This window comes from Anastrepha obliqua, chromosome 3, assembly GCF_027943255.1.
Source record: "Anastrepha obliqua isolate idAnaObli1 chromosome 3, idAnaObli1_1.0, whole genome shotgun sequence".
In the NCBI taxonomy this organism is placed as follows: domain Eukaryota; kingdom Metazoa; phylum Arthropoda; class Insecta; order Diptera; family Tephritidae; genus Anastrepha; species Anastrepha obliqua.
This window is the reverse complement of record NC_072894.1, coordinates 90,389,884-90,403,702: the sequence shown is the minus strand read 5'-3', so window position 1 is coordinate 90,403,702 and position 13,819 is coordinate 90,389,884. Positions and strand designations below refer to the sequence as shown.

Sequence of the window (13,819 nt, the reverse complement as noted above, 5' to 3'; positions counted from 1 at the left end):
CATATACCAATACATTCACGTGCAAACACATTATGACTTGTGTGCGCATGTTCATTTGCATAAATACACATACATACATATGTTCAAGCATACGCAGTATGTAAGAAGTGCTCCCACACTCTCCAATTTAATATGACTTTGCTAAGAATCTCTGGTGCCGTCATGAGGATCGCTTTCCAACCATTGTTTTTCTAAGAGATACGTACACATGTACATAACACATATCCAAACATACTTAAATAATGAGTTGGATGAGGGGAGTAATTTTCTTATAGTGTACGCGCACATTTTTCCAACTCCTCCAAGATGATGGCGGCAATACGTTGCGCTCAGACAATCTGTAGCAGATCATCTCCCATTCATAATGTAATTTTCCTGCGCCTCTTGATACATTTTACCGTTTTCTTAAAACAACCCGTCGCATTATCGTTTCGATCGCACATCATAACACAACGTGTCGGAATATTCGTGTTTTGGATATAATATGTCCGTTCACATGTACATGGAAATAACAATCGTTAATAAATAATTATTTGCACACCGCCAGAAAAACTAGTGATACAAAAAGTTCTAAATTTTATAAGAAGTGAAAGTGATGCTGCCCTCACCGTATTATCCGACAGGCACAGCAATGAATGAGCTGCATTTAGGTCATCCTGAGTATTTGTGTGCAAACAGCCCGTCGGTAGCTGCTTTGTTGTCAAATAACAATGTTGCGGCCGCCGCTTATTACTATCAACAACTGAATCCTTTCCTACGGATAAACAACAATTTCTGGTCGATGCCGTTATCTTTCCTACAAAGTTCACATCGTCCGGAAAAGCCTCCATTTTCCTATATTGCTCTGATCGCGATGGCTATAAGCAGCGCTCCTAATCAGCGACTTACATTAAGTGGCATCTATAAATTCATCATGGAAAAGTAATTAAAATAAAGTGAATAGTAATTTTTGGTGCAAGACAGGTTTGATCCAAAAAGCTCTTTAGCTGTCTTTGATGTGTACACATAATCAGTAAAATCCATATTTTAGTATTGAAGAATAACTAAAGTTGAAATATTAACGAATATAATCATTTTGGGTGGTTTGAACACAAACTGAGTGGAAGATGTTGTTGAGCCACATGTTGGAAATCCAAAATTTGATCAAACTTCAAACAAAATTAGCGCAATGATAATGTTCAATCAAAAATCCTTAAAAGCAAGTTAATTTGACGTATATTTTAGGTTAGCGGTTATCAAATTTCTTGGACCTTGAAACCTTTTCGAAGAGATAAACATTTGATGAACATAGGTATAAAATAATCAAAAACTGGTTTCACGTGTGTAGTATTCTTCATTATTAATAATATTAACTGACTTTAACATTTGCACCTAATGGAAGCACCTAATGGAAAAGAAGAAATTGTTTTACATTTTTCATCGATTGATTGATGTCGATCTTGATAAAATAAAGGTGGAGTCGTAAATTCTCAGCGATAGTGTGTGTGATGTTCACCCGCTTGTGCAGTGCTAAAACTTACAAAAAATAATGCCCCGTGGCCTCTTTATTCAGTTTGGTTCGTGTGTATCATAGTTGTATGGCTTTTCAATAACACAGTGTAATAATAATCACACCTAGAATCTTATCGTTATGTGAACAAGTGCGCGTGGGTAAAAAAAGGATATTTTTTATTAAAAATAATTTTTCTCTATTTATATTTAAAAATATTTATGGCATGAAAGAAACTGACATCAAAAATGTACTACTCTACCCTAAAATCTAAAAAATACAATTTTCAATGAAAAACCATAAAAAAAACAAAAGGTACCATATAATAGCTGTAGTTTACTACATAACATACAGAGAGATGGCGTGCGTCTTGATGTTGTCCCACAAATGGAAGGACATACAGTTTCAAGCCGACTCTGAACGGCAGATATTTTTTACGAGGAGCTTTTTCATGGCAGAAATACACTCGGAGGTTTGCCATTGTCTGCCGGACGCCCGCTATTACAATAGAAAAAACATTTTGGTTAATTTTGGTTTTTATTTTTTATCGACACTATTTTGCCGTTTTATTTATTACTGGAAGCCATGGAGCTTGACGTCGTCGTATCACTTCTTGTTCGGAAATTGCGACATCGCAGTGTGTTGTTCTTTTGAACTTTTCACAGAAAGTTATATGGGGTTATCCAATAAAAGGTGTTTATATTCAAAGAAAAATGCTATTTTTTAATAAAAATAATGGGATGTTTGTTTCATTATAAAGAGGAAGGTATGCCGTTAACAGTGGAAAATAACATCAGGCGAATGATGAAGTTCGGAAACGATTGCATGTCCGAATCAAATGCTCCTTATTCATATTGATCATAACGGTATTAATTTCGTACGTAATAATTCATAATGAAAGCGTTCTGATCGAACAACTCTGTTCTCGAGTTTGTTCCGACATAAACTGTCTTCTGCGCATAACGTAGGATTTATTCCAAAGATCTTCAACTCGACGCATAAGACACTCAGAAATATTAAGCTCCCTCGCAAGGGCCCTCATTGATTTTGAAGTGTCCTCATAAATAATCGGTTGCACTTATTGAATAGATTCTGCAGAATGTTTCTCGTGTTTTTTACGTTTTGTAACAGATGCTTCCAATTTACTACGAGCCTTATGAACGAATGAACGAGTTCACTTAACACAATTAGAGATTTCGAAATCGGTGCGATTTGCACATATAGCGACGATAACTGCACGTATCTTCATTTCTTGAGTTAAGTTGTAGTCCTCCATGTCTTACCTGAAAAACAGCAAAAACAGCCACATATATGTATGCATTTCTTCAACTACCTTTAATAAAATTTTTATACAATATTTATTTTAATTTAGAAGGCCTTTCTATTAGTTGAACTCCGTGAGGGTACTGAAGGTCCTTAATATAATTTATCGACGAACCGATATCAATACGGAGCTTCCGATCGTTTGACGCTTTCTTTGTAATAAATGGTATCATCGAAAGTATTTTGTAAAGCGTGTGTTTGTCACTGATACACCCTGCGACAGAACGGTAGCACATCATTGGTGGTTTTTTTTGACTGGTTTAAACCATATTTCTTGTTTTTGTTTTGAATATTAATTTTTTTTTTTTAAATATATTAGGAGGTTGAATTAGTTTTAAAGGTGACACACAGATGGCGCTATTTATCACTTTATCGCGTTGGCAATACTGAATATATATTCATGACAAAGCCTCATCCCTAGGCTTTGTTTATCAGTATCTGTCATTTCGCTGAAGTATAAACAACGCAGTGTTTTCGTGCTCCGAGTATGTCAACTTTCGTGCCGTCGAAACGCAATTTGCGGGAAGCTTTGCTTTTCTGCTTCAATTTGAAAAAAATACAGCCCAAGCCCGTGAATTGCTGCAGGAGGCCTACCCAGACCATACTCCGTCGATTTCAACATGTGAGTACTGGTTTCGACGATTCAAAAGGGGTGATTTTCACACCGAAGACAAGGAGCGTCTTGGCCAGCCCAAAAAGTTCGAGGACGCGGAATTGGGGGAATTGGTAAACGAGGACTCGTGCCAAACCCAAGAAGAGCTTGCTGAATCATTGAGCGTTGATAAATCAACCGTTTGCAGGCGTCTAAAAGCGATGGGAATGATCCAAAAGCAAGGACATTGGGTCCCGTACGAGTTGAAGCTGCGCGAATTGCTGATCGAGCGACAAAATCGGAAGGGTTTTTTGCATCGGGTGGTGACTGGCGACGAAAAATTAATCCACTACGATAACCCAAAACGCAAAAAATCATGGGGTTTGCCCGGCCACGCATCAACGTCGACGGCCAAGCAGAATATTCACGGCAAGAAAATCATGCTCTGCATTTGGTGGGATCAGGTCGGCGTCGTATATTTTGAGCTGCTCCAACCGGGCGAAACAATCACGGGGGATGGTTACCGACTGCAATTGATGCGTTTAAGCCGGGCATTGAAAGAAAAACGGCCGGAAACGGTAAAAAGGCACGACAAGGTTATTTTGCAACATGACAACGCTCGGCCGCATGTTGCTCAACCTGTCAAAAAATACCTTGGAACGCTTGGCTGGGAAGTGTTACCCCACCCGCCGTATAGTCCAGACATAGCTCCCTCCGATTATCATTTGGTCCGGCATATGAGTCTCGATTTGGCGGACCAGCGGTTCTCCTCGTACGAGGCTACCAAAATATGGGTTGAGTCATGGATAGCCAAGCAGCGGCCAGAATTTTGGAGAAACGGCATCCGGAAATTGCCCGAAAGATGGGCGAAAGTTGTAGCTAGCGATGGCCAATACTTCAAATAAAATATTTTGTACCGTTTTTTCACAATAAAGCCCCAAATCTTCGAAAAAAACCTTTAAAACTAATTCAACCTCCCAATATATTGTTGTCTAACAAAAACCATAAAGATAATTTTCAAATTTTATATGTTATATATTATAACAGGAAAATTCCACATACTTCCCATCCCAATTCTACGGTTTGTAATACGAATTTTTAGAAAGAGTTTTCGTATCGCTTATTAAATTTTAGTATACAAGTAGTAGAGTGCAAGATTGGTGGGTAGGTAGGTGGAATGGTTGAAGTACAACTCTTGCGCTCCCCAAGTATCACTGAAGCGCATTTTTCATACCATTATGAGTTCTCCAACAGGAAGATATCTACAGCCAGCCAGAGCTGGAGAAGATTGCTGGTATTTCGGTTAGCGCACAGCCCCTGGCTGTCGAAGAAAGAAGCACCCAGTAATCTTAATCGTCTAGCTGTCAAACTCGAACATTTACATGTTAGCCTTAGTTTTTCCGCGTGAATGCCAATCGTCCAATTGCCGTTAAACACAACTACGAGTTTGTAATTGAATGGCGGGAGTTCCCAGAACTCTCTAAGTCCTTCGTATATTGCACTGGGGCGAAAGGGTTTTCGAAATAGCACATGAAGAGATGGAGCTCCATCTTTTCTGCGCTTTCTGAGAAATATTTTGTGCAATTCTCCTTTAACAACAATTTCATTTCTGTCTATGCTCCTATGTCTTGGAATTCAAATCAGAGAAATGTTATCTACATACCCAAGAGATTTGATCTCCTCCTTACAGGAGTTTACTAACTTGGATCTGCACCATCACGTCGTCAGAGCCTTGATCCCGGCATGACTATCGAAGAAAATGTTAATATCTCCCTCGCTCCCACGTTCCCTAAGCATTCAGCCCCTTGCAGTGTATGATTGAAGTTGAATTTTTATAAATTCTTTCCCTGAAGGTGTTACACATTTTCTCCATATAAAAAAAAGTCCTGCATTCGTAAACAATTTTACGTTTATACTCAATAAATTATGCAGAAAATGAATAGGTTCCGAAATATAATTTATCATATTCCTTCGAAAGCTCGCAATATACTTATATACCTGGTTACTGTTTACATTTCGTTTTTTAATACTAAAATGAGACCACTCAAAAATTGTGCATCCTGTATGCAAATACATCCCAAATCATAATGCTGCTAATTTTTACTTGACCAATAACATGTATGTAAAGGATTCCAAATAAGTTGCTGACTACCTTATTTTTAAACATTATCACTAAATTTGTACAACTTACAAGCTTTATTATAACTCACAGACCCGACGAACTTCCTCCCGCCAAAATTTATTTAAAATTAATAAAACCATTTTTGAGTTCTGTTGTAATCAAGGTCTTTTATTTGCACGGAATATAAAAAGGTTGAAGGAATCACGTGTCATGGGAATCGTGAGTTTAAGAAGAGTGAATTGAAATAATTGCAACTACATACTTTGAAGTAATTTCAACTACTGACACAAACGAAGCTGGACCACAAACATGTATAAAAGCGCGACATTTCAATGGAATCCGCCAAATCGCCTTTTTGTAGCTCACGTAATGACGCAATGGATACCGTCATTGCCACCAAAAACAGTAATTCCAAAACCACCATGTCGCTGGCCTTGTTCACGTAATTAATTAACAAACGTAGTTAATGTAAGAAGAAGCTTAATTCTGTCGCAAGACAGAACAGGCTTATACTTATGTGGGTTCCAGGACACTCCGGTGTTCAAGGAAATGAAATTCCCGATGAATCGGAATCAGTTCCGCACAAATCATGAATTCGATCAGCGATTTTGTGATAAGCCCGAAAGAAAACAGTCAAACTTTCGACTAAAACCTAAAGGGAAAGACGTTCGGTTGATGGCCGGTATTATTACAGGACACAACCCATGGGGTCAGCATATGACCACCATTGGAATCATTGAGGACCCGATGTGCATGTCTTGCTTGAAAGAGGCGTACAGCACTGAGCACTTGTCCTGCCTTTGCTAGAGAAGGCTACGAATTTTGGATTCTGATGTCGTGAGAATGAGTAATGAATGAATGAATAAGGTCTGCACTTGTACTTAATGGTATTTTGTGCCCTGAGAATGAGTAATATTCGTTCTCCAAAATTGGAGGATATTTACAGATTTGCCAAAGAATCCGAAAAATTCTCTCGGGACTAACTACCTTTGTCTACCTTTAACTACCTTTCTCTGATACTTTTCTCCTTTCCTCCTTGACTATCTACCCTCTTTCCAGAGCTCTAAATACAATGGGTTTTTTAGCCTGAGTGCTTTAGGAGCCACCAAATCTCTTGGTGATCGACCTTTTCAAAATTTCAGTTAATTGATTTGATAGAGTTGCAGAGTTCTGCACTGCAGTGCAACAGCATAGTCGAAGAGGACACCATCCAGCTATTGTCGACGACATTATTAATTCCTTTTCCTTTCATTTTAATGTTTGCTCCCGGGAGACCGACGCTGATAAAAGGGGTATCCATCGTTTCTGGATATATATTAGTATCAACGAGCAAATCAATACTTGTGGAAATCAATATTGTGGTAATTACTGCTCAATAAAAGTTAGCAAAAATTATTTTCAACTAAACGTTGATCAAGTAAAGGTGTGCTCAGATTGTGGATGTGTGCGTTATATATATATTTTGCTAGCTCTAGCCTTTTCATATTTATTATTTAAGCTTTAGCTTCAATATATAAGTAATTATATGCAAAGTATATTTATACTTAACGCCAGAACAACACTTCGAAATTGTATTAATATACTTTGAAAAAAAAATCTGTTCGGGAAGTACATAAAGCGAAGTGTTGAAGAAGTCGCCGAAATGTCCATTCGTCATCGTTCTCAACTTGTTGGCCTTTGTCCTTCGACTACGTGGAAAATTTTACGTAAGGTTTTTGTCTTACGTTCCTATAAAATACAGCTCGTACAAGAATCGCAGCCAAATGACCATCGTTTGCGTCGCATTCTTGCTTATTGCATAGTCAAAAATTGGACTGATCGAATAAACCATGTCACTCGTAGCCGCGGCGGACATACGTCTGATATCATATTTAAAAAATAAATGCCATCAAATTATATACCAAATTATAATAAAAAAATTCGATCCAACAATATTTTTGTCTAATATTATATTATCTTTCTAAGATCTCAGGTTTTAAAAAAGCACCAGATATATCAACTTTTGAGCGTACCTTTTACAGGGTTTCCATTTATTTTGCTGATAAATGTTTTTAAGGGTTATTTTACTTTTTTCAACTGCTGTTCATCATTTAAAGTTTTAGTAGCACTAAAACTCATGATTTTCGACAACCACACCTTTTACAATAGTATTTTTTAAGCGTGATAAGAGAGTTATGAATAGTTCAAAGAGAGAAGGATTTCCGACCTGGTGAGATATTAACGATATTATTGTATAAATTTAAGACCCGTCTCGTAAGATGGAGAAACAGCTTTGTCAACATTTGATATAAATCCGTTCCAGTCCTGGAGTTTTATCTTTATTAGTATTTACTTCAGATTCAAACTCATTGGTGATCTATTTTCGTTTTTTTTTTTTTGTGCATGCGTGTAAGAATAATGCGTGAAATTTAATAAACAATTTTCTATGAGTGTCAGCGAAAAAATTGTGGCCTTCCCAGAGCTTACTAAACTCTATAGTTTTCTCCTTTTATTATTTTTTTTTTTTTTCGAAATATTCCATTTAGCTTTCTTTTAGTAAAAGAAGAATGCCAGAAAAAGTGTTTTTGAAGTGGCTTCGGTTTAGCTATCTGAAATATGCCAACGTGAGCTACAATCTGGTTGATTGTGGTATTTTATTCTTTATTTATATTTTAATATTTGAAGTAGGCTAGCTTTGAGAAAAACCATTGTACTTAGCTTTAATTAATGATTTCTCAATACTTACATTTCAACGCCCGCTAAACGCTTTTTTTAACGAACGTTCATCATACAAGTTTTGAGAAAAGGTCAAAATACCCATTTATGTAGGTAAAAGTTTAAAATTTACTGGCGAATAATTTTCGTTGAATTCTATTACAAAGGGTGGTTAAGTTTCAAGGGCCGGTGTTAATTTTGAATAAAATAAATTTTTTTTAGAAAATTATTATCATTTCTCTTTATTATGATAATATTGGTACAGCTCAATTACGTATGGAATAAAATATCGGCCAAATGGCCATCCAATGGTCCAAATTTTCGATGACGCTGAGGCGTAATTGAGGTTCTATGCCGTTAATGTGCGGAATTATCTCATCCTTTAGTTCTTGAATTGCTGCTGGCTTATCGATGTACACCTTTTCTTTCAAATAACCCCAAAGAAGAAAGTCCAACGGTGTCAAAACACATGTTCTTGGCGGCCAATTGACATCGCCGCGACGTGAGATTACTCGGTGTGACAAGTGGCACCTTCCTGTTGAAACCACATATCGTCCACATCCGTACCTTTCAATTCGGGCCATAAAAAGTTCGTTATCATCTCATTTTGGAAAAAATACGGCCCAATGATGCCCCCGGCAAATAAACCACACCAAACAGTCACTCTTTGTGGGTGCATTGTTTTTCGGCAATCACTCTTGGAATCACTTGACGAATTCACTAAGGTGAAAATGTGTCTCATCACTGAAGATGATTTTCTTCGAAAAGTGTGCGATATGCATTTTGATTTGAACACCCGTTTTCATAATAAACCTGAATAACTTTAACGCGTTGCTCGATTGTGTATCTTTCTATGGTTCAAATGAAATGCAGAAAAAAACTTGACGTTTAGGTGTGGTGCACATTCAACATCGGCCCTTGAAATTTAAGCACCCTTTATAAGTATGCGGACAGAAATATTATATTTAATTTCGTTTTAGAGAAAATATTTTTGATAAACTATACGCACTTTCTCCCAAAATTTTAACCCTGCGTAAGAAAATTCAGATGATCTGGACTAGTATTGTCTATGGCAAGTTGATGCCGGAGATATCCTCTTCCATAGTTATTGCGCTTGCTTGTGTTAAGTAGCCAGTGTTGGACAGTGTACGTAACTTCTGCTCAAATATGAACGAGACGGTATCAATAAAACGGTCCGCGGATGACATATGGCAAAAATAGATTTTTTGTTTTTTGGTAGGACTGTTATAAGCTTACATGGTAAATTTCAGCGTGATATGTCACATAGTTTGTTTTCTGTGCTACTGTAAACAAGTCAAGCTCGAGTGTGTTCTTCGAATTCTCTTTTATGACTTCAATTGCCTCAAAATGTTTTCCACGGAGCGGCAACTTGAGCTTGGGAAACAGGAAAAAGTCACATGGAGCCATATCAGGCGAATACGGTGCTTGCGGAACGATATTAATATTATTTTTGTTCAAATAATCGCGAACAAGTCGTGATGTGTGAGCTGGTGCATTATCGTGATGCAAGAACCATGACTTGTTGTCCCACAATTCCTTCCTTTTAAGACGAATGTTCTCACTCAAACGCTTTAAAACGTCTAAATAATATTCAGCGTTAACCGATCGGCCTTACGGAAGGAACTCCGAGTGCACCACACCTTCGTAATCGAAAAAAACAGTCAGCGTAACCTTAATTTTTGAGCGACTTGGGCGTGGTTTTTTGAGTTGATGTACGGCCCTCTTTGAACGATTTGTACCACTCGAAAACACGTGCACGCGATAGAGCAGAATCTCCATAGGTTGTCTGCAACATTTTTAAGGCGTCTGAAGCCGAAATTTTGTTGGAATAACAAAATTTCAAACAAATTCTTTGAATTTCCATCGTTAAATTCGAAGAACACACTCGAGCTTGACTTGTTTACAGTAGCACAGAAAACAAACTATGTGACATATCACGCTGAAATTTGCCATGTAAGCTTATAACAATCCTACCAAAAAACAAAAAATCTATTTTTGCCATATGTCATCCGCGGACCGTTTTATTGATACCGTCTCGTTCATATTTTAGCAGAAGTTATCATATTATAGAGGGCGTAAGCAGTTGTTACACCAATTTTTAATATATTTCAAATTTTGGTACAAGATAGCCGAAAGCCACACAAGTACCTAAATTGTGGTTTGTTCGTTTGTAACACGCCTTAGTTGAAGATTTTTTCCTCTAATAATATTTATAGTTTTTTGGAGAGTACTGATGAGAAATGTTACTTCAATATAAAGTAAAAATATAGGGTGATCAATCATGAGGTGCTTTTTTCAATAGTTAAAAAAAAAAACAAAAATGTAAATTATGTTCAAAACCTTTATTTATCATTTGAAAGGACATTTTTTGACATTTACTTTTTGAATATGACTTCATTCAAATGTTGGCCGCAACTACGCTTAAGGTGGTCCATTCTGAAGGTCCAATTTTCAATCATTCGACTGGTATGTCGTGAATAACACGCGTAATGTTGGCTTCCAGAGCTTCAATCGTAGCTGGTTTATCATCATAGACCTTGGATTTCACGAATCCCCAAAGAAAAAAGTCCAAAGGTGTGATATCACAAGATCTTGGTGGCCAACTCACAGGTCCTAAACGTGAAATCAGCTGCTCTCCGAAATGACTTCTCAATAAAGTCATTGTTTCACGAGCTGTATGGCACAGAACGCTGATTTTCATAATACAGTTGAACAATTTGCAGACGTTGTTGCGGTGTGAGTCTTTCCATGATGAAATGCCAAACGCTGTTCAACAAATTCACGATGACAGTTTGCCACAACTCGCGCGCGATTTGTAAAAAAAACGCAAATGAAAAAAACTCCTCTTGATTGATCACCCTATATTTGGTGCAATGAAATGCTAACAAATTTTGATAAGTTATGTAACTTATGGCTTATCCACCAAGAAATTTTCGCTTAGTACTTCAAATTTTGGTGCAACGCTTATCAATGGCTTTGAGTGATATTTTTCTTATCAATACTCACTCACATAGTGGGGTGAAACACATACATAACTTCTGACTGTAATGACGGGGAATTACCAAAAGTTGTGCGTATATTTCGATGACCACTAAATAAAAGTCATCCAAACTTGGTACACGTATTGCTTCGCACCTCATCTATATCTAACGGAAGCATTATTGAGCTTTATCCCAGCTCTATAGCTTTGGCTATAACTCTCATTGTCTATGAGTATGTTTTATTCTAAAAATTAACAGTCAGCCCAAAATACTTTACTAGAATATTAAACCTTGGTGGTTTCATTAGAAAAATCATATCATCTCTGTATTATAACTAACTTTTTAAATATCATTTGAATCCTTAGATTCCCGTATTACCGAGAAAATAAGCAAGGATGGCAGAATTCGATACGTCACAACCTCTCATTGAATGATTGTTTTGTAAAGGTGCCACGTGACAAGAATACCATTGATGATAATGACAGCTCCGGCAAAGGGAGTTATTGGATGTTGGATGCTTCAGCTAATGATATGTTTGAGCAAGGCAATTATCGTCGGCGACGCACCAGACGACAAAGGCATTGCATGAGAAGTTCAAGCAGCTCTGAAGACGGCTACCAAGTAAGTAGATTAAATATGACTAATTACAAAAAAAAAGTTTAATTACTTTTATTTTTACTATAACAGATTGAGAAAAATCAAGTATACGAAGGCACGATTGAGGAATCTCAGTCCACATCTCAAAACGACCTCAATATATTATGCAACAAACACTCTGCACCGATGCCTTTAAACTACTCCGATCGCATCACAGAACTACACAGACAGTATCTGGCTTCGATTGCCCCGTTTAATATACTCTTTCGGAATGACCCACCATCGGTAAACAACGGCTCAGCATTACCAACGCCACAACTTAGCACGCAGCATGACCCACCTTTGCCACATGTATCGACAATAATGCTACCACTTAGTACAAGTCTGGATGCCAGCAGAAATTCATTTCGGGATTTGGACGGCTTCGATCTAACGGGTGGTGCCTATTCCAACAGTAATAGTTCAGTGGACAGCACACGACAAGCAAACTCGTTCTCACCCAGTGCCTTTACACCAATCACTCCAGCTCGAAATAACCCAACTCTGCTGCAAATGACCCAACCGACGCAGCCACATGTGCAATCACAACCAAAGATGCTAGCATCTGCATTCACTATCGAGAACATCATAAAGAAAGACTGAAGGACAAATCAAAGATAGCTAAAACGCAAAATGTAACTTATAAAGTCGTAGTTAAAATCATATATGTAAAGAGATTATGTGATATCAATAAAATAAAATAGAAAAAGTATTCTATATGTAGGTATAAATATGAAATATGTATAATTTGGCTGTTTTATGTGTATGTGTGCACATAACTACTACCCTGTAGGGAAGGTCTGAGCTAGCAAAACAAATTTCTACGTCACAATTTTTCTATTTCGCCATTTACGAACGGCTTAACTTCATGAGCGAGTGGCCACATCTGTCTTCAGAATATGAAAGAGGCCTCTGATACAGTAAGTGCCCATTTACACAGGGACACATTTGGAAGGGAAACATTTTGTTTGCGGGAGAAGGACGGCCGTGGAAGAGAGAAGGGAATTTGTCTCCCGTACTGGTGACACGCTTTGAGCTTCTTATTCGTATTTCCAATCTTAAAGAAATTTTTGACAGTTGCTTCATTCAAATTTTTTCTTTTGTGGAAGAAAGTTCTGAGTTCAGTGATGGTTTTCAATCAAACGGAAGAAATCAACTATGACAAACATTAGAACGCTGCTTGGGAAATACAGTATGATTTTGGTATTAAAGTAGGCATGATTTACAAAATTTATGTGGCATGTTTATGTTGAATTCTAATTTGAAGTATTTTGAATTTAATTTTTTTTATTCAAGTACAAAAATGTATACATGTAAATAAAAAAAACAACGAACTATAGGGTGGGCCATGTAAAATTTGCTTTTTGAATCGGCTATAAAAACAAACTAATCAATATTTTTTCAAACTTTTTTTTTTATTTTGAAGATTGAAGATTGTCATTTTATGAATAAAAAATAATATCGTTCAAACGACTGCCACGACTGGCTTTACAGTAGGCCATTCGATCAACCCAATTTTTAAGCACATTTTCGATTGTTTGGGCTCCAATTTCATGAATGGCAACTTCGATTTCGTGTTTTAAAGCATCAATCGTCTCTAGATGGTTCGCATAGCATTTGTCCTTAACGGCTTCCCACAAAAAATAGTCCAACGGGCTTAAATCACAGCTCCGAGGCGGACAATTGATATCGGAATTCAAAAACGGTAGCCAAAAGTTCGAGTGTAACTTTGGCAGTGTGACAAGTTGCACCATCCTGTTGAAACCAAATGTCGTCCATGTCATCCTCTTCAATTTTTGGGAACGAAAACTCATTGAGCATGTACCCGTAACGCTCGCTATTTACTGCAACCGCGGAAGAAGAAGAATACTCACCACTTGGCTGGTACGAGCGAGTGTCTGGATTCCGGGTCCTTCCTGTAATTCAGCAGAACTCCTCAAACGCATCCGTGTTCAGAACAA

General features: G+C 37.4%; 1 protein-coding gene across 1 annotated transcript; it reads left to right on the top strand.

The window, feature by feature from the left end:
• The first annotated feature begins 595 nt into the window (after positions 1-595).
• On the top strand, positions 596-12,461 carry LOC129242633 (fork head domain-containing protein L1). Its single transcript, XM_054879388.1, has 3 exons — positions 596-921; positions 11,588-11,843; positions 11,910-12,461. Exons 1-3 carry the CDS (start codon positions 596-598, stop codon positions 12,459-12,461), a joined length of 1,134 nt encoding a protein of 377 aa, XP_054735363.1.
• Positions 12,462-13,819: the final 1,358 nt, after the last annotated feature.